Below are 26,482 nucleotides of genomic sequence, written 5' to 3' on the forward strand. Positions count from 1 at the left end.
TGAGATGGTTGGATGGCCTCACTGACTCATTGGGCATGGGTTTGACTGGACTCCAGGAGATGGCGAAGGACAGGGAAGCCTGGTGTGGTGCAATCCATGGCATGGCAGAGTCGGACACAACTGAGTGAGTGAACAACAATGGGGAACTGGATCCCACCTGCCACAACTAAGAGTTTCCATGCTGCAAGTGAAAGATACCCCCTGTGCCACCAAAAAAAAAAAGATCCTGCATGCTGCAACTAAAACACAGCATAGCCAAATAAATCTTAAAAAGAACACTAGGAGGAATAAAAATACATGTAAACACAATAGACTTGCCTCTCCTGTTCAGTTTTTTAAAATATGTTTTACGATTGCAGGAAGAATTATAACTGATTTGGTTTTTACTGTAAAATATAGGAAATACTTAAGGCAATTATAATTAGAGGAAAGTAAAGGGAGGTAAGATTTTTAACTTTCATTTGAACTGGTGCAGCCACTCTGAAAAATAATTTGGTAATTTCTATAAAACCTGAATATACAGTGACAATACAGCCATCAGTTATATTCCCATTTAATCCTAGAGAAATTAAAACTTCTATCCATGCAAAAACCTGTACTTGAATGCTCATAGCATCTTTGTCATGATAAAAACTGGAAAAAACAAGTGTGCTACAGTAGGTGAATGGTTAAACCAACTGCAGTACATCCATCCCACGGATACGTCTCAGTATTAAAAAGAAACCAGGAAGTGTACTGCTGGTTCAGTGGTTAAGACTTCTGTGCTTCCACTCCTAGGGGCACAGGTTAGATCATTGGTCAGGGAACTGAGATCCTGCATGGCATGTGGTGTGGCGAAGAGAATTAAAAAAAAAATTTTTTTTTTTAACTTTTTAAAAAAAAGAAACCAGTTGTAGATACACGCAGCAGCTTAGATGTATCTCAAGGGCATTATGCTGAGTACAAAAAAATAGATCTCAAAAGATCTCATATGTAGGATTCTAAGTGTGTAGCATTCTAAAAATGACAAATTGATAGAGATGGAAAGCCAGTTAGCGGTTGCCTGCAGTTAAGGAATGTCGGGGGGCAGGGAAGAGAAGTGAGTGTGGATAAAAAGGGGGATTTTGGTGGTACCGTAACAGTTCTCAGTCTGGATTGTGGTGGTGGTGGTGGTTACACAGATCTTCACATACGACAAAATACTATAGAACTATGCACAACATTGTAAATACCAATGTCAGTATTCAGATTTAGGTTTGAGCTGTAGTTACATAAGATTTAATTATTAGGTGAAATTTAGCCAGTGTACACAGGACCTCTTTGAACTATCTTTGCACCTTCCTGTGCATCAATAATTATTTCTCAAAACAAACTTTTCAGTAATGTATGTATCATTGACAGACACAAAGTTAAACTTTCTTTCCCTTAGCATAATGCTTTTGTTGAAGATGCCATATTCAAAGGTTGCATACACAATGCATGATTGCATTTGTGTTGACATGCAGGAAAAGGCAGAACTGTAGGGCAGAAACCATGTCAGTGGTTGCCTAGACCTAAGGCTTGGGAACTGGCTACGAAGACAGCACGAGGGAGTATTCTGGGTGCATGGGATGGTTCTGTCTGTGTCTGGATGGTGGTGATGGTTACACCACTTGGTATTTGTCAAAACTTGAGGAACTGTCAGAGTGGATTTTACTGTCTGTAGACTTTCAGAATCAACAAAGGAAACTATAGTAGTCAAGTAAACAGTTTCTGAGCGCTTACCTTTTGATGACTTGGGAAATTTTCCAGAACTTTCTAAGAAATATGTGTTTTATCCCCTACAGGTGATTCTATGAGTGAAGAAGACATGCTTCAGGCAGCTGTGACCATGTCTTTAGAAACTGTTAGAAGTAAAACAGAAGGAAAAAAGTAATACCTTTCACAAATCATTTAGATACTCAATCTTTCCAATATTGTCCTGTGTGATTACAGCATAGGGTCCATTTTGGTAATGTGTCAAAGAGAACAGTTTTCAACAGAGGAAAAAAGACTTAGGTGGTTTGCAAACAAAACAATGAGAGGGTGGAGAAATACATCAGTTGTAGGACTAAAAAATGATCCTCCAAACACTAGCCAAAGAGGCATTCAGCAATTAAAGAAATTTAAAATAGTTTTCTAAATGTTCTTTTTTCTTTTTTGAGTGTGCAATATCATATCTAAAATTAGGGCATTTTTCTTGGATCTTTTTGCAGACCAACTAATAACTAGCTCTGGCCACAGAACTTTCCCCACACACCTGGTCTTTTCCTCCTTTCTGCATAGGGAATCGGGCTCACTTTTATCATCTAATAGTTGCTCTTATTTCTCTTTAACCAAATTAACCTTGTAGGACAGTGTCTTCTCTGTTTTGATAATAGCAGCGGTTCCAGGATAAGCTGTTTTCCTTCTGACTGTATCGTGCACTTGGGTTGTTTCTCCTCTTTATTTTCTCTGATCACAGTTTCTCTGTTATCTGGTTTTCATTATTTTCTACTACTCTGTTGAAAGACGGTAATGTTTCTTGAGGTTTTTAAGCGCTCGGAGAAGGGATCATTATTTTATGACTCCAGTGCATTCCTGTACTCTGAAATCAGCTCTACACAAGTATTTGAGAGTAAAAGAGAATTCTGTCATTGTGAGCACATCCGTTGTCAGATGCATTGTGGCTCCCTCCTCAGTTAGGTCAGAACTTTAAGGCGTGTTGTAACCCTCCTTCCTGCACCCTGTTATTTCCTTTTCTTTTGAAATTGAGAAAAATAGGAGGAGCATAGTGTGCAAGCTTCCTTCTGTTACATACAGTGTGTGTAAAACAACACACAGGGCCCACTGTGAACGACAGATGAAATGTGGCCTTCGATTTTAGTAGCAGTTTCATTTTATTTTTGCTCTTGTGACTGGAGCTGTTTACAGTTGAGTTATGAAGTGTGGATGTCTGCTTCTGCTGTACGTCTTTTAGTAGGTAGATCTTGCCAGAGATAACCATTTAGAACATGAAAATAATTTACCAACAAAACTGCATTGAAATTTGTACTGTGACTTGACACTTGGCATCATGTTTAAATAGCTTTGAATTACAGAAGGCACAGTACTTAATGGATTTGTAAATAAGAAAGTCTTTAGTTTTGATAAACATTCTTTAATTGGGATGCAGAGTTTCCTGCTGGGTCATTGCAGTGGGATGATTTTCATGAAAGTTAACCATGTCTCTCTGAAATGGGCCTTTTAGACTCTCCCCTTCCCTCATTCTCCATCCCCCTTTGAAGCCCTTTTGAATGTTGAATTGTTCATTAGCTAAAATTTAAGAAGATTCAGCTGACAACTTAGAAAATTAAAGTATGATATATTGCCATACCCTGGTGTATGGCTACACACATTTTATCAGGGAATTTTTTGATGTAGGATTTATTGCTAACTGAAAAGAGATGAGAAAGTACCTTTTATTTATGATTATGAAATAGCTTTTACTTGGATAGAGACAGGCTTTTTTTAAGTCATTATTTTGTGCCAAGTTAAGTTTTATGAAGTTCCCCTTACATAAAATTAAACAGTTTTATTTTAAAATCTAAAGGTTTCTTTTGAGAATTGAAAATGGTTCAGAAGAATTATAAACTTTTAGAAGTGCAAGGGATGTTGGAGTTTGGTACTACTCCCTGAGATTTACAAATCAAAATATTTTAAGACTGGACATTTCTGTAGTTAACCCAAGTATGCTAGTCATATTTTCCATGGATATTTGACCTGTATCTTTTCTCATTGAAAAAAAATACATTCTTACATTTGAATTGATGGACTACCTGATACAAAAGTGAAAAAGCGAATATACATTAAAAAGTTTTAACCTTGAAAATTTATAAAGTTCTTATATTACACACCCTTGCTAAAGCACTTATAGGAATATAGGACGTTGACCTTCTTTTGTTAGGGTATTTTTTTAAAGCAGGGCTGAGCACACACTGGATATATTTGAATGTGTTTATTTAGTTTGTTGTGAAATTGTTACATTTGGCAGGCAGACTCAGAATCACTAGTAAACTGCCATCTGGTGTGGATTGGCATAAATATTATTGAACATTTATATTCCATTTCTTAATTGATGGGCCAGTATGTAAAGATGCCAATGCTCATAACCACAGTAAGAAAATTATTAAGTTACGCAAAGTTATAGTTTACACAGGTCATACGGTTTACTTTAAACCACCTGCAAGTCAGAAACAATGAAATTCACCATAACTGTCCTGCTAAGAACTTTTATTTATAGAAAGATTTCCATTCTGTTTTACCAATTGGGAACACCTTAATGTTTAATATTTAAACTATTGGTATCATTTTTCTAATGTATAATTTGTATTACTGGGATAAAATAAGTACCATGGCAATGCTAGTGTTATAAGTGAAGTTTAAACAAGCTTTGGAAATAACACTTTCACACTGATAGATGTCATGGGTTTAATAAGTAGTTATTTATGTTTCAAAAATTCAGAGTAGTTAACATCTAACCTAAACCATCATTAAACATTTTTACCATAATTAACATACAAATACTTCAGTAATGCAAGTAGTTTGAAAAGGCTTCTGCAGGTAAACTGTATTTCACCTCTAAGATCTTGGCCAAATAATTTACGATTCACAGAATATTTAAGGTGCTTTCTTTCTTTAAAACTTAATTTTTCTTAATTGAGGCTTTATTCATGCCATAGTTAATGAAGAAAAACTCCAAACTAGTTGAGGAGCAAAACTACCCATACTCTACATTGTTTCATTTGATGTTAAGTCAAGTAAAGTAAGTTTTATGCCAGTAAGAGCCTAAGACATTTTCAATGTCTGCATGTTTGATACTGTTTTCAAATAGTATCACCTAGTGCCAAGATTTACTAAATGTCTTAAAATTGGCCCATTTGGAGGTGTACAAATGCAAAAAAGATGATTCTCAGTGCACAAGCAAAAATGTAATGATGATAATTGAAATTGCCTAGATTGAAAAATAAATCTTAAATGTTTTAAATTCTTAAGAGGATTCAATCTTTAACATTGATGACTTCCTATTAGAAACTTTATCTGCAACTGGAGCAACCTATGGCCACTACTTTCAAAGTTAATTGTTGCAGCTGGGCCCTGACAAGTATGGAGATATTACAGATGTGATCTTAATTAAGAAAAATCAGGTTGGATTAATTATTTCAGCAGTATAAGTAAGTTTTCATATTTTCAAAATAAAAACTTTGCTTCATTTCTGGTCCCTTTGTAACCAGCATCTTTTGTTAAAGAAATGAATGAACTTGTATTGTTTTTTAAATACACAACATATTTTTGTTTCATTTTGCTTTCATGAATGAAAATATTGACATGGTTGTTTAATTCTTGAATTTTGATTTTTTTTTTTTGTTCAAGAAAATGTCTGCTATTTTAATTTTTTTTGCAAAATGATCTGGCATTTTAAAAAATTAATGCTACTAACCACATCGAAATTATTGCAATTGGCATGTTTAATTATCATAGTATGTCAATAAATGTTTTAAGACTATGGATTCATAAGACAGGGAGTAGAAAGCATTTGTGAAACATATTTGGAAATTCCTGATTTGTTTAGGAAGCACTTCACTTGTCTCTTGCATAGTTCAAAAGTGAATATTTTCAGGAATTTTTTAGAGAGGAAAACATACATTTGAATGTGATTATCTAATTTCTACAACACTGGACTAGTAGGAATGCATTTTTAAAAATTACTGTTCTGTATAAGTAACCTTTGAAATTCAAGTAAAGAATTAAAAGCATCCTTTTGGCCACGACACAGGTGCACTGTGGCAGTGCCATTTGCTCAGGACCCAGCTCTGCAGCCCTTGTGTGTGCGCTCTTCTCTCTGAGCTGTCTTGCCGTTAATACACACACAGGCCTTCCTGTCTGGTCCTTAGAAAAGCCGGGCTTCCAAAGCACTGTTGAACACTGAGGATACTGTTGTTAATGTGGATGGTCGAGGAGTTGTATTTTAAATATCAAAGATTATTAAATAAAGATAATGTTTGCTTTTTTTTACTTCTGTTTGTATTTATTGTTCAGTTCATAGCTTTGCCTTCAAAGTGTGGTTGGAGCATTTACACCACTGAGAGCTTTTCAGAAATGCTAAGTTTCAGGCCACACTCCCACCTACAGAAACAGAACCTGCATTTTTAACAAGATCCCCAGGAGATTCCCACACAGAGTGAATGTGAGAAGCATTGTTTTATGGACGTGGTGATAAATGAAGCTGGCTAGGGCCCACTGATAACTCCGTTCCAACCAACGGTTACCAGAGGGACCACTGTTATTGGATCCTCTGATCTTTTCTGAGAGGCTAAGAATTCCATAATTTTATTTGAAATCTGATTTTTAAATGTTGGCTTGATTTTTTTTTTCCCCCACCCTGAGAGCCAAACAAAGCATACTAGTAACAGTTTTTAAGAGTGCTATTCTTCCTCACTGAACTCCGGACACCGGCCTCTAACAATTGGAATCCACCTGGTTCAGGGTTATAGGATCCTCAGGTTTTATAATGACGGCTATCCATTTTAGCTTTAATTAGGGCTGGGCACAAATCTTGAAACAAAAATTTCCACTTGATGACAGGCGACCGTCTTTTTAATGTAACTCGGTAGCCAAATGGCTCTGATCTCATCAACATCGCCTATGGGCCCTATGAAACTTACTTGTTGATTTGAAGGCACATTTTATGTCAGCTAAAAGCTTTTCAAAGGTTAGGGAAATTTGGGGTTGTCCTTATTCTGAAGATTTGCATGTTTGGGGATCCTTTTAACCATTTTGTGCCTGCCAGGCTCAATGCTCATCATTTTACAGGTAATCTGAGCCCAGCTGAGCTTTTCAGCCTGTACTCTTGACAGTTCCCCTTAAGGCACAGTGGAGCTGGCAGGCCTTATTTTAGGTCTTCGAAGAAACCAGGTTCTTTCTCACCGCCAGGCATCCTCACGCTCCCCTTGCTCTTTCACCTTTGCCCTTTTGACATCCTTGTCCCACAAGATCATTGGCCACCTCTGCTATGAGGACTTTCTCTTTCAATTGACCACCACTCTTCATTGGACCTTGTTCTCTCGAGATTGTTCCCGTTCTCCCTGGATCAGAACCTCCCCCCGCTCCCCCCCGCCAAAAAAAACCTTTGTCTCGTGAACTATAAGAGAAAAGCAATTCTGTATCATTCATTCACTCACTCAAGAAGACCTGTGTGCATTCCTGGCATGATTCTCGGTGCTTGGAACAGAGCCATGAATCAGACACTCTGCTCCGCTGCTGCTTCCATTCTGACATTCTGATTGGCCATGAGGCAGAGGAAACATTTAAATGACTGACTGTGACTTCATAACATGTTAAGGGCTGTGCTTGTTCTGTGAGATACAAAGACAAAACAGGATGATGTGAGAGCGTGTGACTGGGATGGAGGGCCTTTTCAGACTGGGTTCAAGGAAGGCCTCTGTGGAGGTGCCTTTCAGACACCAGGAAAATGAGGCAGCCGTGCAAGGGTGTGGTGCCACTCTACCTGCCTGAGGAAACAGCAAGCACAGCAACTGAGGTGGGGGTGGCCGCTTGTCTCTGAAGAACACAGAAGGCTGGAGAGACAGGCAGGTAGTGCCCAAAAGCTGGAGTGTATAACATGTTAACAGAAGTCTAGAAAGCGTAGCCAAATAGTTCGGTGTAATAAAATGTAAATACAATCCAAACTTATCTTTGTAAAGCTGTACATAAGATTTTTGTTATGAAATGCAGTATTGCCTCACAAATTGATTGCTTCTCTGAGGTGCCCACCAGTGTTTTTGGGGAGAAGCTTCGAGAACAAGTTGAGGAGTGGCTGTCCTATGAGACTGGAGAGATTCCCCGAAAGAATGTGGATGTCATGAAGGAGGCAATGGTTCAGGCAGAGGAAGCGGCTGCTGAGTTTACTAGGAAGCTCGAGAAACAGGAGAAGAAACGCTTGAAGAAGGAAAAGAAAAGGCTGGCTGTGATTGCCCTGGCTTCTTCAGAAAATAGCAGTGCCCCGGAGGAGTGTGAGGAGACAAGTGAAAGACCCAAAAAGAAGAAAAAGCAAAAGCCCCAGGAGGTTCTTCAGGAGAATGGAATGGAAGACCCTTCTGTCTCTTTTTGCAAACCCAAGAAAAAGAAATCTTTTTCCAAGGAAGAGCTAGTTAGTAGTGATCTTGAAGAGACAGCTGGTACTGGAAGTCTTCCCAAGAGGAAGAAATCTTTTCCCAAAGAGGAACCAGTTACTGACCCTGATGAGTCAGAAAACAAGAGGGTCCCCAAGAAAAAGCGGAAATTGTCTTCCAAGGAGGAGCCACTCAGCAGTGGACCTGAAGAGGCTGCTGCCAGCAAGAGCAGCGGCTCCAAGAAAAAGAAAAAGCTCCGAAAGCTATCCCAGGAAAGTTAGAATGGACATCTTCCTAGTGGGGCATAACTTAACACAGGTATTCCCCATCCCATCCCCTAGAGCCCAATAAAAATAAAAACAAAAACAAAGATTTTTGTTATGTACAAAAGCCAACCCTCCCTCCCAGTCACACATTACCATATTATCCTGTTTTGTCTTCATATCTCACAGAGCAAGCATAGCCCTTAACATCTTATGAAGTCATGGTCAGTCATTTAAATGTTTCCTCTGCCTCACGGCCAATCAGAATGGAAGCAGCAGCGGAGCAGAGTGTCTGATTCATGGCTCTGTTCCAAGCACCCAGAATCATGCCGGGAATGCACACAGGTCTTCCTGAGTGAGTGAATAAATGATACTGAATTGTTTTTCTCTCATAGTTGTTGAGACAAAGGCTTTATTTTTGGTGGGGGTGGGGGGCATTCTGACCTAGCGAGAATAGGAATGCAAAAATCTTACGTACAGCCTTACAAAGTAAGTTTGGATTGTATTTACATTTTATTACACCAAACAGTCTGGCTCTGCTTTCTAGACTTCTCTAAAATATCCCAAGCTGCTTTAAAAAAAAATTTTTTTTTAAACACCGTTAACTACATCTTTGACTAAAGAGCATCCCATGCCAGTGTCCACCTTCTTATTGTTATTGCTGTTCAGTTGCTAAGTTGTGTCCAACTCTTTGGGACTGCAACATGCCAGGCTTCCCTCTCCTTCAGTATCTCCTGGGGTTTCTTCAAATTCATGTCTGTTGAATCAGTGATGCTACCTAACCATCTCATCCTCTGCTGTCCCCTTCTGCTTTCAGTCTTCCCCAGCATCAGGGTCTTTTCCAATGAGTCAGCTCTTCATGTTGGGTGGCCAAAGTATTGGAGTTTCAGCATCGGTCTGTCAAATGAGGACTGACTGTTTGGATCTTCTTGCAGTCCAAGGGACTCTCAAGAGCCTTCTCCAGCACAATTTGAAAGCATCCATTCTGTGGCACTCAGCCTTCTTTATCCAACTCTCATATCTGTACATGACTACTGGAAAAACCATATCTTTGACTATATGAACCTTTGTAGGCAAAGTGATGTCTCTGCTTTTTAATATGCTGTCTAGGTTTGTCATAGCTTTCCTTCCAAGTGTCCACCTTAAGCAACCCAAAAACCTGAATTTTTAATACTACAAGTATACTGCTATCTCAGATCAGAATTTCTGGAAAGGCTCCCATTTACCACTTGTGCATTTTGTTTTCCTTCGCATCTTACATTTATGCAATATTTTTCATCAATATCAGAAACTACATTTCAGTTTAGAAAACTTAGCATGGTATTTTGTTTGTGAATCCACATTGTCAATTGTAGTGATTCATATCTGAGTAGTTCCTTTTTGTCTTTCTCAGCCACTTACTTCTAGTCCAGGACACCATCATATCACATATAAGCATGTGCCATAACATTGTACCTGTTCACCTGGACTTTGGCCGCTCTGATTTGGAACTAGTCTTCCCAAAGCTGCTTAGTTCTGTCACTCCAATTGCCTTTAAGTGAGCCTTCATTAATTTCTGTCAACATGTTGTAGGGAATGATGATGTGTAAATATTGGAAAGGATGATGCCTAATTAATTATTTGCTGATATGACTGTATGCCTACAGAACATAAGAAAATTAATTGAAAAGCTACTGAAACTGATGAAGGAGGTCAATAAGTCAACAAAAAACCTATAGCTTGTTTGTATACCAGCAATAGCATGTTAGAAAACAAGATGCAGCAGTACCAAGCCTAACAATGTCTAATCCCTGAAACACCAGATGAGTCGTAGTTTCCAAGCAAAGGTAAGTGGAACGGCCCTTTTTTCAGCCTTCAGCAAATACTGTCACACAGGCTCCGGACAGCTCTGCTGGTGACCAGAGTCCTGCTGAGTCTCTCAGAAAATAGATCAGAGGGATCTGATCCCATGTTGTCTCTGTCTCCGTTGCATTCCTGCCCTCTCAAAATAAGATACAGTTTCTCCAAAAGCTGTATTTCTATTCTGCACAGGGAGAGCTCTGTCTCCAACATGGAAACCTTCTCAGGGCCAAGGCAGATTTAGTTTTTTTTTTTGACCAATCATCTCAAATGTCTTTCCAGGGCTTCCAGTTAAGTACAGAGGATTTCTGTGTGATTCCACATATATGAAGTACTTAGGCTGATCAAATACATAGAGACAGGAAATAGGATGTGGTTGCCAGGGGCTGGGTGGAACAATACGGAATAAGGACTTACTGTTTAATGGGTACAGAGTTTCAATTTAGGAAGATGAAAAAAGTCCTGGAGACGGATGGTGATGTCTGCCCAACAATGTGCATGAACTTAATGCAACCAGATTATATACTGTAAGATGGTAAATATTATGTCAATTTTATCACAAAAAATACATAGGATGGACTTCCCTGGTGGTGCAGTGGGTGAGAATCTGCCTGCCAGTGCAGGAGACACAGGCTCAATCCCTGGTCTGGGAAGATTCCACATGCAGCAGAGCAACAAAGTCCACACACCACAGCTGCTGCGCCCACGTGCGGCAACCACCAAAGCCCGAGCACCTAGAGCCCATGCTCTGCAACAGAAGAAGCCAGGGCAACGAGAAGCCCAAGTGTCACAGTGAAGAGTAGCCCCCACTCCCACAACGAGAAAAAGCCCTTGCAAAGCAATGAAGATCCAGTGCAGCCAAAAAACAAAAATTATATGGGATTGATTACTGCATTTACTTCCTTCCAAAATCCCACCTAAATTAAAGGGAAAAAAAAAAAAAAAAACCACCTCAGGTACAGAGAGACCAGCAGAAGAGGTGAATTCATTGAATTAGATTTGACCATCATAGAAAAACCTAATATAACAATGACTTTACATGCTACAAGTCTTCAGGAAATGTAGAGATTGCCAATCCAGGGGTGATAGGGTCACACCATGTCAGGAATCTGTTTTCTGTATTCTCACGTTACATACATGGCTTCCTTTGCTAATGTCAACTCATGGATCCAGGACAGCTGCTGTGGTGCCCACAATTACTTCTGCATCTCAGCAATCAAGAAGCAAAAGAAGGGTGGAAAAAGGCCACATGCCCTGTCTTTAAGGTTACCTCCTTGAAGTTGCATACATCACTTCCACTTCTTCGACATGGGCCAGAAGTGAATCACAAGACCACTCCTAGCTTCAAGGTGGTTTTCATTCTGGGTAGTCATGAGTCTTAGCTTGGGCACCCTTGAGGCAGACCTTGAGATAAGGGAAAACTATTTTTCAAAAAGTGCTCTCAGGAAAAAAAAATGCTCTCAGGAAGGAATGGAACAGGTGTAGGGGAGTGGGAAAGTGAGATAAGAAAAGGAGGTCAAGCAAGCTTGTAAGAGTAAACAGAGCCTCAATCCTGCGGACAGGTCCAGAGGCAGTGTAGTTCCATCTTAGAGATGCTCCACGGTGGGCGTGGGAGTTGTGCCACTTTAACATGCTACTGAACAAGGTTGTGTTTTAGCACTTTTGGGCACAAGCAACGTGGGCTCTGGCAGTCCAAAGGCAGCCCTCTGCCAAAGAGAAACAGGTGCTGACTTTTGGGAGTAAAAGTACCCCAAGAACAGGTCGTGCACAAAACCGGTAAAGGGATGATGGGATCAGGAGGAACACTGGCACCTTCTGTCGTGCCATAGGTCCAGGTAAAAAGTGAGGATTCAAGCACTGTGTGAAAGGGGAGAACAGACTTTGGGGAACAATTAACAGTCACTGCTATCTGAGGTGGGGGCTTCCCTGGCTGCTCAGACAGTAAAGAATCTGCCTGCAATGCAGGAGATGTGGGTTTGATCCCTGGGTCAGGAAGATCCCCTGAAGAAAGGAATGTCTACCCACTCCAGTATTCTTGCCTGAAGAACCCCATGGACAGAGGAGCCTGGGGGGATCCAGTCCATGGGGTCGCAAAGAGTCAGACACGACTGACTAACACTTTCACTTTCTTTCACCATTTGAGGTGATAGGAGATGTGAACTTTTTTTTTTTTTTTTTTGAAGATGGAAAGGTGATACAGGAATGAGCAGAGCTGGGGGAGCTGCATAGTAAGTATTAAACAGAAGGATGTCCAACAGCACAGAGGACAGGGAGCAACAACTGTCTTGGAAGGTAGGGGTGAGACGTGGACTGAAATCAGGAGGATTGGTTAAAAATACTTGAAAGACAGCTGTTTCCCTAGAGAGGGGACATTCATCAATAAAAAACAATTTAAATAATTTGTAGAACTGAAAGATATAGTTTTAAAAAGGGTTTGCTAAGTGCCCAGCACAATGAGTGAAACAAACAAACCCACCCAGGGCACATCCTTATTAACTTCAGAGCATCATAGACAATAACAGCCTACAGCTTCCAGAAGGAAAAACAAGGCCCAGAGAACAGGTCAGAGGAGAGTGGAGCAGGGAAAAGAGGACTCTGGGTAGAAGAGTCTAAGCAAATAATAGAATTCTTGATGCCTTCTTGAAAACAGAATTAGGAGCATGTTTTACAATTCTGTTGCTAACTTTTAGAAGGATTAGTGATTCTGTAATAAACAGAAAAGGGCTTCCCAGGTGGTGCTAGTGGTAAAGAACCTGCCTGCCAATGCAGGAGACATAAGAGATATGGGTTTCATCCCTGGGTGGGGAAGATCCCCTGAAGGAGGGCTGCTGCTGCTGCTGCTGCGTCGCTTCAGTCGTGTCCGACTCTGTGCGACCCCATAGACGGCAGCCAACCAGGCTTCGCCTCCCTGGGATTCTCCAGGCAAGAACATTGGAGTGGGTTGCCATTTCCTTCTCCAATGCATGAAAGTGAAAAGTGAAAGTGAAGTTGCTCAGTCGTGAAGGAGGGCATGGCTACCTAACTCCAGTATTCTTGCCTGGAGAATCCCATGGACGGAAGAGCCTAGTGGGCTACAGTCCATGGGGTCACAAAGAGTCAGACATAACTGAAGCGACTTAGCACACATGGGGTAACAGAAAATTATGCAAATCTAAAAGATGGAATTTGTTAACTTCAGGAAGAACAGGTTGAAAAATAAAGGAAATGTAATCTTAGTACACCATGTGGCTCAGCCAATGAACAACACTTATGTAGGCATATAAGGTAAACTTCTATTTGAATTTTTAATTGGTAAATTAAAATTTTAATTTTACCAATAATTATGATGTCATTCTACTGGGAGCTCAGAAGGAAGGGAAATAGAGACAGGTGGTAATATATAAGAGTTCTAATCTTTTAGTTTCTGTAATTGAGAGTAGGTAGATAATGTCAAAAATGAGAAAATAATGAGAAAATGGCAATATAAGGATCATATTTAGAAATCGAGAGGGAAAGATCAGACTAATATTTTTAAATTCTACTCTAAAAAGTCATTTTTTTCTTTACATAAACATAAAAAAATGGGTTCTTTTCTTTTTGTATAAATAAACCCATTTGGATGGTTTCTTCAGAACAAAGAGACTGCTTTCCCTAGAGAAGTGTTGATGATGCTGCCTCTTGAGAAATGGAAACCAGTTTGCAGTTGATAGCATTTTTTGGTTAGTTGTTTTTAAAAAGAATCTTCTATCTGTTGAGGTTACAAAAATCCTAGGTTCAGAATTTCAACTGGGCAGCCTAGCCCCACCACAGGGAGCCATTCAGGTTCTTGGGCTGTGTCTGGTGTGCCTGCTGTAGCTGGGCTTGTTTTGTTACTCATTAAGTGATGATGAACAGCCTTATTCGCTATAGGGGATTTTGGTAGGAAAAGGAGAGGGTCATCAGCCCAAGCTTCATCAAATTTGTACGACTTTTGTATAGTAAAAAAATGTCAAACGTATGCAAAAATAAATGACTCCCCTATGTACCCATCAGAGGATAAGATGGCTGGATGGCATCACTGATGCAATGGGCATGAAGTTGGGGAAACTTTGGGAAATGGTGAGGGACAGGGAGGCCCGGTGTGCTACAGTCCATGGGCTTGCAAAGAGTTGGACACGACTGGGCGACTGAACAGCAACAAGAACAACATGTACCCATCACCCAGCATCAATAATGACCAAGTCCTGACAATTCTTGATTCATCCACCCTGTCCCCATTTTTTTTAAGCACATCCCAAACATCACATCATGCTATATGTGTGTGTGTATTAGTTCCTCAGTCCTGTCTGACTCTTTGTGACCCTGTGGACTGTAGCCTGCCAGGCTCCTCTGTCTATGGAATTCTCCAGGCAAGAATACTGGAATGGGTAACCATTCTCTTCTCCAGAGGATATTCCTGACCCAGGGATGGAAGCTAGGTCTCCTGCATTGCAGGCAGATTCTTTAGCATCTGAGCCACCAGGGAAGTCCATCATGCTGTATATATCAGAATCATACTTTAAGTTTCTTGGACCATAGTCCATCACACTGAAAACAATCCTTGATAAAGAGGATTTTAGACATAGCTTTTATGTTAATACCTTAATACATAATACAAAGGCATGTGTTTTGTTTTCTGCATTAACTGTAATATCTTTATGGCATGACATGAATTTATAAATGACACTCCAGAGAATTTACACCTCTAGGAAATAAGAGCTTGATTTACACCAAACTTTTCACTGTTATATAGGAACCCATTGAGGTTCTAAGTTCATGTGACTCCTTTTCTCTAAACAATTCTTCATTCTACTCTGAATAAAAACTAGAGTTCTTACACCCAATTATCAGGTCCTATATGACCTGCCCTCCCCTATTTGAACTTCTTGATCCTCACTGGTTATTGCCTTTCTCCAGCCCACTCTGCTCCAGCCATCCTTGCCTTTTTGCTAACCCTCTAACCTGGCAAGAATTCTCCTGCCTCAGAACCTTTGCATCAGCTGTTTCTTTTGCCTGGACTGCTCTTTCCCAGATACCCGTCTCACTCTCTTATTTCCTTCAAGTCTCTGTTCAAATATCACCTTACCAGGGAGTTCTGACCACTTTTGACAACATTTACAAGCATGCTCTCTCCCCTACATCCCTTCCATACCATTCTTACCCTGTTTAATAGTGTTATTTCCCCCACAGCAGTCATCATCATGTAATACTTAATACATTTTCTCATCAGTTCCTTCCCAGTAGAATGCAAGCTCCATGATATCAGGGACTTTGTGTATGTTTTTTCTCCTGCTATATCCCCAGTGCCCAGAATAATTTATTGTTGTTGTTCAGTCACTCAGTCGTGTCCAACTCTTTGCGACCCAATGGAGTGTAGCAAGCCAGGCTCCTCTGTCTTCCACTATCATCTGGAGTTTGCTGAAATTCATGTCCATGGAGTCAGTGATGCTATTAACCAACTCATCGTCTGCCCATGAATAACTTGCAGGTCACTTTTATGTCATCATTTTAAAACTTTACACTTAAAATAGAACTCACCATGTACAGGCACTGTTCCAAGCACTTAAAAATACAATTTTATTTAATCCTGCAAAAAACCCCACCCTGTAGGCAATATTATTTATCATTCCCCAACTTACAAATAGGAAACTGGTATACATAGAAGTTAAGTAACCTACCCAAGGTCACACAGCTAATAAAGATCTAGGCAGTCAGACCCCAGTGTCTGCACATCTAATCCCTGGGCAAAGATGCCTCTAAAAAATATATATATAGAAAACATTTAATAAACACTACCAGTACAAGATACAAATTTTATTCTAAAATTTATTCTAAATTTTATTCAGATTTCAGGGAGGGCTACTATTCCTTGGACATGAACTTGGCAAACTCTGGGAGGTGGTGAGGGACAGGGAAGCCTGGCATGCTGCAGTCCATGGGGCTGCAAAAAGTCAGACGTGACTCAGTGACTGAATAACACTATTCCTTGGTGCCATCATATTTCAAACACCTGAGGCATTCCTAATGTTCCATTCACAAATAATGAAATCTGTAATGACCCCTGCTGTGAATAAAATCAAGGAGAAATGCGGGGAGCGAGCTCCGCCCCTGGCAAAGGTCATGAGGAAGGAGGCTTGGCATACGCAAAGGCGGGATCAAGCCTCAGGAGTCTCCCTGGAAATTCTCGAGCAATCTACCCCCAAAACCAGAGTCTGCCTACTTTCTGCTTTCTGCTTTCACCTACACCTCTGACTTTACGGGGGGCTGTCCCCCACTACCTCTCTGAAAAAAGAGTTAGCTTACAGTTCCAGTTAATAATTCCTGGGTGTGACAGTGTTTAACCTACAAACTCCTTTGGAAATCCTCTAGCCTGCCTGAATAGGTTTTTCCGGCCACATGTGATTGTTCGGAGCCTCCCAACTGTGAGAGGCAGGAGATGTTCTGAATTGTCTAAACACAGATTCTTTTGAGTAGTTAAAAGATCGATTAGAAATTGTATTGGTGAAGGGATTTTCACTTGTTGGGCCAATGTTTGCTGCTAAGTTTCCATATCCCTTACCTGCTGTGTCCCTGGCAGTGTATTGATTAATATAGTTGGTGTAAATAGTAGCTTTAATGTTTGTAACCTGGGACCCTTGAGTTAATTCTTTTTCTTGTTATAGCCCACCACACCTTTGCTCTGTAGGAATGCAACTTTATCTAATGCTTTTGGAGGGTGGCTCCTGACCAATCACCTTTAGAGAAAAATAAGTTTTCTGAAGAAAAGGTCTTAAAATGTTAACAGGCCTCCGGGCCAGAAGATGATGCAAATCACCTAAGCTTTTGCATATGATAAGTTTGCAGGAAGAAAGCCTGGCTTACAGCATGACTCTACCCCTTCCCCCATTATCCTCTATGCATAACTTAAGGTATAAAAACTACTTTGGAAAATAAAGTGCGGGCCTTGTTCACCGAAACTTGGTCTCACCATGTCGTTCTTTCTTTCACCTTCTGGCTGAATTATTCGGCCTCTTTTCTCCACTGAATTTCCTCACTGAGCTATCCTTATTTCAGCCTCTTTTCTTCACTGAATTTTACTGAGCTATCCTCATTCTATTACTCTTTATATCCTTAATTAACGTTTAATTAAGCAATTGTTTCCTGATCTTTGCCTACGCCGTCTCTCCTTCGAATACCCTGGATCAGCCGGGGCTGGTCCCCGGCAGAGAAAGGTGCCAGTATACTAGGTTCTATGCTTAAAAGAACTGCAGGTCTATCTCATTCTTTTCAAAGTAAAAAATGCGGCCGTCTCTCTGGCCAGGTAGTGTAGGTCCACATAGCACTGCAGCAAATGCCTGTAAGTCACGTGACATTTTTCCTCTAGGGAAGGTGTATGCACCAACTGTGTAACTGAGTATCCTGGGAGGGGTGGGCCCTTGCAGGGCTAGTGTCACAATACCCTACGAGGGAGTTCACATTAGAAGAGCATTTCTTCTGCATAAAGTTGCCCCGCTGTCCTCTTCAGAGTTATTTTGAAACAAGTAGTCTGCATATTTAACTTTACAGGTTAGGTCGGTTTCATTTAAAAAAAAAAAACAAAACTCTTTTTATATTAAAGAAGGCATTGGTTTCAGCTGTGAGCTGGAAAGGCTGCAGAGAAAATTTCCTCTATGAAGGTAATCAACACAAGTATGTTTGCTGCCTGGACATTTGAATTTGCAACCCATCCTTTCTGTGTAGCTTTGGTTCCTACCGTAGTCCCCAGTACACAGCGGCCCTTGACAGGGTGTAGAATAATTGTCACAGTACACGTGTGATAAGTTATGTAAAATCCACTTCTGATCCGGTGGAGGATCCCCGCCCAGTCTCCTCGCACAGCTGCTTTCGCGAGGGTAATCAGAATTAATACACTCAGGTTTCCCCAAGAATAAGAGTCCATGGGGTTCCTAGGCTACGCCGGCTTCGGGGGGCACCCCCTGAGGGTCGCCTCTGCCTGAAACCCAGCTGCACTTGGCGAGAGCGCCGCGTCGCCGCGGGTTCCGATTGGTATTCCACCTGCTGCCAAAGCCGGCGGGCTACGTGGAAGTTGACCTTGCCCTGGGGCTGGAGGCTGCGGCCACCGCGGCCGCACGCAGTCCTCCGCGATCCCATGTTCCCCTGCGCCCAGGACACGTCCGGCGGCTCTGAAGGGCCTTTCTACGCTATCACGGCGCCTCTCTATGATCCATAGACGCGTTCCTAGTGGGTGTCATGGCGGCCGGCGTCGAGTTGGCAGGAGTTGCCCACGGAACTAGGGAAAATCACTGAAGCAGAAGAAGAAGTGGCCTAATCTGGATGGTGGGAAGTCGTGAGAATGAGCGGAGGCCCACGGGGGTGACTGTGTCACTGGAGGCAGGCCCCTGGTAAAGTCTCAGGCCAGGCCTTTGCGTTTCTAATCAGAGCCCGGCGGTTGGGGGGAGCCCCCGAAACCGGCGTGGAGTGGGAACTATTCCCCAGTCGTGTTATCGATTCCTGAGTGTTGTGATTTGGCCAGTCCTGCGGAGGCAGCGGTTCGAGGACATTTGGCAGAGTAGTCCGACGACGCTGGCTGCTTTTCTCGGAGCAGAGCGGACCTTCTCTAACCCGCAGCGATGTCGTCCTGGCTTGGGGGCCTCGGCTCCGGCTTGGGCCAGTCCCTGGGTCAGGTCGGGGGCAGCCTGGCTTCCCTCACTGGCCAGATTTCAAACTTTACGAAGGATATGCTGATGGAGGGCACGGAGGAAGTGGAAGGTAACAGCTGGGGCGATGGAGGGAGGGGTTTATTGGGACCCTGGGAGCGTCTGTTTGGTCCCCAGGTCCATCTGTCATGAGACGCAGACAGGTCTAGAGAAGCGTCACTCCGCCCTTTTTTCTTTACATTTCTCCTTTTGCCACTTAAGTGATTTTCTCTAATGAGAGACCACTAGGGTGGGGGGAAAGAGTTCTGGTGGTTCTCCTTTGAGTACCCGGGATAGCTCAGAGCAGAGTGAAACTGCCCTTACATCGCGTAGAGTTTATTTTTCTTTGGTTCATCCACACCCACCGCTTACTTTGGCCTTAACTTGGAGGCGGAACTGATTTTGATCCTCTTCCTTTATACCGACATAGTTTAAGTAATTATTTGTATTATGACACGTAGTCACATTTTTTTGGCTGGAGGGGGTTTCTTCGATTTTCGTAACTTAATAAAATATTTAGTGGCTCTTACCCTTTCTCACTTGAATATATGTTAGTGAAACTTGAGTATGGTTTTGCTATTATTGTGTATTTTTGCTAATTCTGATGGCAAATTACAGCGTCTCAGCTGAGAGTGTATTTTCATGCCTAATTGCCCAGTGCCTCCCATATTGCTCAGGAGAGCAAGGAAGGTAACCCTGTTCTTCGGTCCCTTTAGCAACCTTCACTCATTTTTGAAGTCCTCATTTTGTTTTACTAATGAATAGTGACCAGGAGTTACATGGTAATCAATGATTAAGTTAATTGCTGTTTTGATTTCTTGATACTTCTTTCATCAAGTAGTATTCAGATCAAAAGAATTCTTTAATTTCAGTCTAGATCTGCCTCCAGAGAGGGTGGTCTTTTGGATGAGAGCAGTTCCTTTGCTAGTTTTGTTTGTTGTAAATAAATTAGCATTCTGGTTTAATTTTGTAATACTGATTTAATGGAGTATGCGTGTTTATTTGGTTGAAATAGAGAAAGATAGTTTGATTTAGAAAGATAGTATCTATATTTAGGATTTCTGTGAGGTCTATTTAGAAGGGAAGAAGATTGGGTAGCTGCTGTTAAATGGTAGCTGGTACCATTTAACTGCTTGGGGTACCCCTGGTGGGGGGTACATCAGGTGGGACAGGTTGAGGTGGGAGTTAAAGGGATTCTTCCTGTGTTCAGAAAATGATCATGTGACATTGAGGGCTGTCAGAAGCAGAAAAGGGCTAGCTAACTTGGGAAATGCCTAGTCTCTGCTTGTTTCCTAGATAGGGGAAAACAGTTGACTATTTCTTTGACCCTAAGCCAGAACCTGCGCACTTCCCCCTCCAACTTGGATGTCCTACAGGCTTAAGGTGGAATTCATTTTGTTTTTCCTACCAAATGTGCTCCCATATTTACTTCTAATGGTTTCACCAGCTACCCGTTCTCCTAAACTTAGAAATCTTTGTTTCATTGTTTTGCCTCTTTTTTCTCCTACTTTCAATTGGTCACTAAATCTTGTTCATCTGGTGCCTGAAGTGTTTCTTATATTTGTCCTTTCCTTTATTATTCCTCCTTTAGTTCCCATCCCTGTTATCTATCCCACACACTATTTCTCTTTCATATCCTGTCACTTGTTTCTTCCTCCTTTATTCCATATTCTGTTGTGTTAACAGTTACTTTTCTAAAAACAAATGTGCTTTAAAAATCTTGACTCTGTACTTACAGGATAAAACTCAAACGTCTTAACTGGGGGGAGCCCAAAAACCTATCCTATCTGGGTTCAACCTATCTCTTTCAGTCTTATCTCTTGTTCCCTCCCCCTTCTCTCTCAATAGCCACATAGATGTACATTCATATACACAAGCATGCTTGCACCCAGGATTTCTGTAAGGGAACTTTGTGAGGTACCTACACAGTTCCAAGCCTATGCATGGAAAGCCCTTCCTTTTTACCTCCTCCTCTACCCTCCTTGGAGAAGGCAATGGCACCCCACTCTAGTACTCTTGCCTGGTAAATCCCATGGACTGAGGAGCCTGGTAGGCTGCAGTCCACGGGGTCGCTACGAGTCGGACACGACTGAGCGACTTCCCTTTCACTTTTCACTTTCATGCATTGGAGAAGGAAATGGCAACCCACTCCAGTGTTGTTGCCTGGAGAATTCCAGGGACGGGGGAGCCTGGTGGGCTGCTGTCTATGGGGGCGCACATAGTCGGACACAACTGAAGCGACTTAGCAGCAGCAGCAGCAGTCTTTATCTTGGAAAAGGAAGTAGCATCTCACTCCAGTATTCTTGTCTGGAGAATCCTCTGGACAGAGGAGCCTGGTGGGCTGCTGTCCATGGGGTCGCACATAGTCGGACACAACTGAAGCGACTTAGCATAGCATGCTGCCCTCCTTTGCCTGGAAAACAATTTTTCCTGCACGACCCTGCTGACATATCAGGTACCTGGTGAAACCGTTCTCACTCCATGGCAGGTTGAGTCGCCTGTGTCTAATAGGACTTTGTGGCTCTCTCTCTCTGACAGCTCTCTTTTATTTGTCCTTATATTACTAGCATGTGTGGTACCTTCCTTGGTGCATAGTACATGCTCAGTAAAGATTTTGCTAAGTATTAAAAATCTGTTTTTATTGTTTTGTCTTTGTATTAAAATAGGACTTGCTTAACATCCAGTTTATTGATTTTATAAATCATTTAAAAATAGAGTCAGAATGCAGTTCATTTATTCATTCAACAAGTGTTTATTGAGTGTCTACCCTGTGCCAGCAACGAACAAGATAACAGTTCAGAATAGCACTATTGATACAACTTGAAAATTGTCTATAGTTACAATATCAGAAAGTTGCTATTCTACCAAGCACTATACTGATTTAGGAGCTTGGGCTTTTAAATCAGACATGGATTGAAATTCCACATCCATGGGTTACAGATTGTGGGGGTCTTCAGCAAATTATTAAATTTTTTTAAATTTTTTTATTTTTTAATTTTTTAAAAATTTTAAAATTTTTTAATTTTTAATATTAAATTATTAAATTTTTATTACTTAACCTTTAAAAAGCAAAGTTTTCTTATCTGTTAAAAAGAGATAATTCTACCTATCATGAAGTTGGGAGGATTAAATGAAATAATGAAGGTAACATGCCTAACCTAACACTGTGCCGAACAAATAGTAAGCATTAATAAACGATGGTTGTTATTTTTGTTTTCCCTCATTGAGGAAAACTTTTCTGGTCTGCATAACATCTCCCCTTTATCTTAAAAAGGCCATATTCTGGGGAGAGGGATATGGAGGGAGGTCTTCATGACCTTGTTTTTCTTTAATCTCTCTTTGAAACAGTTGCAGCTTCTAACAGTGACCTTCCTAAACAGATTAGATTATAATTTGTTCTCTTCTGAGTAGCAATTAGACAGTCTTGTCAGAGTTTCAAGCAATTTGTATAAACAACCATACAAGCATCCCCACCTAGTGATTTTTCAAAACAAGAAGAGCAGGTTTGTCATTATTATTTATTGGATGACACTTGTATTTTCTTTTGATTTAAACTAATTCAGAGAAGTTATTTTTATAGTATTAAAGGGCTGAAAGTAATGAAAAATATTAATACTTAGAAAAGAAATCTGACTGTGGAGGTTGGTTATCTGGCAGCATCAACTGCCATTTTGGTCCTGTGGCTTTCCTTTTAAATGAAAATGTACAAAACAAGACTGAGTTCATTCTCATTTTCAATAACTTGTGTCCATGTTACTCAAAATAAGGGTTCTTTTACTGCATTTTTATTCTTTGTTTAAGAAGCCACTAATTTTTTTGGTAGTTTTGGAAGCAGAAAAAGTTAGTAAGACCTTAAACCCCAGTTGCATAAGAAGTTAGAAATATGTCATTGAGAATTCCCTGGCAGTCCAGTGCTTAGGACTTGGTGCTTTCATTGCTGAGGGCCCTAATTAAATCCTTGGTTGGGGAACTAGGAACCCACTGTGCGGCCAAAAAAAAAAAAAAATTTTTTTTTGCATCCTATTTGCATACGTTTCATCAAAAATTATACTAAGCAAACAGAGATTAATTTTCCATTACAAAATTTTAATGAACACTTCCAAAGGGTAAAGGTAGATGCTCTTGAATATAGAAAATAGGCAAAATGACTTACATGACAATAAGCATCTGTAACAGTAGAGAATAGTGATATCAGGTGATGTTTGTCTTCTGAATTTGTCCTCAGATCAGCATACCATTCTGTTTAAAGCTCAGTGAAATATATTTTCCTACAGACGCCTGTTTACTTCACGTGATGTTGACCATATATTCAGTATATGCCGTTTCTTTTGTAGCAGATTTACCTAATGCTAGGAGAAAGGAAGTTGAAGCCATTCATACAATCTTAAGATCAGAGGTAAGGAAACTTAAAGATTTAGATTTTTCTTTTTTGAAACCATGAGTTATTTACACTTTATTTCAGTCCTCTCTTTTTAATGCACTTTTTCTCTTCCCCTTTATCTTAGTTTTCTTGTCCTTTTTGAAGCTCTATCTTCCTTTGATGAAGATATAATTACATGTTGCTGCACTTTTCTGTTAAATATTCCCACCTCTGCTTCTGAATAGTGGAAGAAGGAAATCTGCCAAATATAGAAACGATAGTGGCAACAATTTCAACATGTCAAGGATTTACAGTGTTTTAATAGTGTGCTAAAACTGCAGTTGTACATTTAAGTGTAATGTGAAGAATGCATTTCTGTTTAATATAGTTTTTAATTCCCTAACATTAAAAAAGGTGTGATATTTGTATGCAGAGAATGTAGAATGTAAAAATAACAAATTAATTTTACCGTTTTTTTTCATTATTAGTCAGTGCCTTGTGGTAACTAGCTCTGGTCATTGTACTTAATAGGGATGACGAAAACTTGAAAAGAGTTCAAAGGTAAGCCATGAAAAAAATGAAAGGTTCTAAAATGGCATCTATTGTAAAGTACTAAAGACATCTAACCATTGAGTTGGCCAGAAAGTTTTTTAGATGTTGTGGAAAGCCCTGAATGAACTTTTGGCCAAGACAGTGTTTAGCCTTTGGATAAGAATGGTGAGGGAGCGCATAATAGTATTTCAGCAAACGAAATTCTTAGAGGACTGTGGTAAGCATGTTTCCCCTTGCTAAGCCCATAAAAAAGAAAATGGAATTTAGATATAAGAAAGTACTTTCTGACAACAAGCATCATTGAACTCTGGTCTATATTACCAAGGGTTTCCCCAATGGCCCAGCAGGTAAAGAATCCACCTGCAGTGCAGGAGACACAGGAAATGCGGATTCGATCCCTGGGTATCCCTGATACCCAGGGAGGATATTGGATCCTCCAGTATCCCTGGGAGGAGGAAATGGCAACCACGCTAGTATTCTTGCCTGAAAAACCCCACGGACAGAGGAGCCTGGTCCGCTACAGTCCAGTAGGTCACAAAGAGTTGGACATGACTGAGCAACTGAGTGCACACACGTTAGATTACCAATGTAAAGTTGTAAATTTGAAAGTGGAAGGATCTCTCAAGAGGGACTACTGAAGTTTTCTGCCTCAATATGTGTGTGTGTGTGTGTGTGTGTGTGTGTGTGCTCAGTCATGTCCAACTCTGAACCCGTGGGCTGTAGTTTGCTAGACTCCTCTGTTCATGGAGTTTTTCAGGCAAGAATACTGGAGCAGATTGGCGTTTCCTGCTTTAGGGGATCTTCCTGACCCAGGGATTGAACCTACATCTCTTGCGTCTCCTGCATTGGCAGGCGAATTCTTTACCACTGTGCCACTTGGGAAGCCCCATTCTGCCTCAGTAGAAGATACCAGTTTGGTGGCACTTAAGAGACCTTAGCTGTAATTACCTAGTTAGTAGGTGTTTTTGTGACAGATGAACTTAATAGCTTCTTTCTTTGTAAGACCAAGATAGGAAATAGTTCCCATCGTCTCTAAAGAAATCCTTGAGAGAGTACTCACTGTGGGCCTACCCAGAAAAATTAGATGGCAGAGACGTGTGTAGTGGCATTAATTAACCTAAATTTGCCAGTATATGTTTGGAGCGGGGGATGGGGGTAGTAAATGGGATTAACCTACTTAATGAATGACTGTTCTGTATTGAACTTAAGGAGGAAGATAGAAATATTCTGTCCCTCTGTTGATTTCAACTCTAGTCTCTCTCCTAGTATTGTCCTTGGACAGTAGCAGGTATGATTCTAGTGTTCACAAGTATTTATTTTTGGTATAACAAATCTCTAAGTGATAGACAACTTCCTTATTTGGTGTTTATTCAGAGTACTGTGAGCTATTCGAATACTAGAGGATAACAGACTATTGAATTTCTCAACAGTTTTATTTTCCAAGGTGATTTTGACTACACATGATTCCTGCCTTCTCTCAGCACATAAACACTTCATAAAGGTAACACCTTGTGTGACAGTAAAAAGAAGGTGAACATATGATTAAAACCAGTAGGAAATTACAATAGAAAATTCTGTTTATTTAGAAAGCTTCAGTATAGACAGAGGGCAGTATGTTTTCTAGAGGAAATTAGATTTGTTTACAGGTGTTAATATTTGAGATTGATTAAATTAGTTAGGCTTCCTGAGTTGCAAGTAATAGCAACCAACCTAAGCTAATTTAACCATCTGTGCCAAGAAAAATAGTCTTCCCATTTACCATCTGAACCCAATGGACTCTTAATTTTCCTGTTAAGTTATTTTATAAATAGTTTACAGAGTAAGAATAAAGCGATAGTGAAAAATTTCATCAGAAATTTCAGTGAGCACTTACAACAATTTAAATTTTTATTCCCTATGTTTCTGCCTTTAAAAACATACATACATATGGTTTCCCAGGTAGCTCAGTGGTAAAGAAGCCTCCTGCCAATGCAGGAGCTTCAAGAGATGCAGGTTCACTCCCTGGGTGGCGAATATCCCCTGGAGGAGGAAATGGCGAACCACTCCAGTATTCCTGCCAGGATAATCCCGTGAACAGAGAAGCCTGGTGGGCTGTAGTCCATGGGGTTGCAAAGACTCAGACACAACTCAAGTGACTGAGCATGCATGCATATAAACTTACATATATTACCTCAAAAGAGGCAATGTTCTTTTGATGCAGATAACTGCTTCTTAACTTTTTTCGTGAACTGGACTGTTTCTTGTAAATACTGACTCCAGGTTTCAGTTACATCTCTGATAGATTTAGATCTTCTAGTTCTTTTTCCTGACTTAGGTCATTTAAACCAATACTTATGAAAACTTTGATGACTTATGATTTTGTTAAAAACATGACTGCTCCATAAGTACAAAGTGCTTTAATTGTTAAATTTATAAATACCAATTAGAGTTATCAATCCACTGAGTTTTTTCATTTTTGTCATTTGTTTCCTCCTGGTCACCTGTGTATACTTGTGTCTTCAGCATTTGTCCACATAGGGACTATATCAAGTAAATGTTCATATATACATATCATAATGAAAGAATACTGTTACATGTCCATTTAACAAAATGAGATGGATGGCTCAGGTTTTTTTCACAAAATATTGTGAGATAAAATCTTACTGAATGATTAATTTCATGAGAACACCA

The 26,482-nt window shown here is 40.5% G+C and overlaps 2 protein-coding genes and 1 pseudogene across 11 annotated transcripts in view; all 3 read left to right on the forward strand.

The window, feature by feature from the left end:
• The window catches only part of ATXN3 (ataxin 3), a 35,144-nt gene extending 33,003 nt beyond the window's left edge, over window positions 1-2,141 (forward strand). For 6 of the 8 annotated variants that reach the window (XM_086363192.1, XM_086363193.1, XM_086363200.1 and 3 more), the window contains exon 11: window positions 1,806-2,141. In XM_086363192.1, coding sequence (XP_086219318.1) covers window positions 1,806-1,894 — 89 coding nt within the window. In that variant the 3' untranslated portion in view covers window positions 1,895-2,141. The remainder of the gene's footprint in view (window positions 1-1,805) is intronic. The other 2 variants (XR_015149455.1, XR_015149458.1) reach the window with 1 other exon arrangement.
• A 5,597-nt stretch (window positions 2,142-7,738) lies between these two features.
• LOC147349123 (nucleolar protein 56 pseudogene) lies at window positions 7,739-8,407 on the forward strand (annotated as a pseudogene).
• A 10,029-nt stretch (window positions 8,408-18,436) lies between these two features.
• Window positions 18,437-26,482, forward strand: part of TRIP11 (thyroid hormone receptor interactor 11) — a 69,185-nt gene continuing 61,139 nt past the window's right edge. Inside the window, exons 1-2 of one of the 3 annotated variants that reach the window (XM_086363186.1) lie at window positions 18,437-18,973; window positions 23,235-23,296. In XM_086363186.1, coding sequence (XP_086219312.1) covers window positions 18,835-18,973; window positions 23,235-23,296 — 201 coding nt within the window. In that variant the 5' untranslated portion in view covers window positions 18,437-18,834. The remainder of the gene's footprint in view (window positions 18,974-23,234; window positions 23,297-26,482) is intronic. The other 2 variants (XM_086363187.1, XM_086363188.1) reach the window with 2 other exon arrangements.

The sequence above is a fragment of the Bos grunniens genome, chromosome 21 (genome assembly GCF_055505025.1).
Source record: "Bos grunniens cultivar Pamir isolate PY7600 chromosome 21, Bosgru_T2T1.0, whole genome shotgun sequence".
Taxonomy (NCBI): Eukaryota; Metazoa; Chordata; class Mammalia; order Artiodactyla; family Bovidae; genus Bos; species Bos grunniens.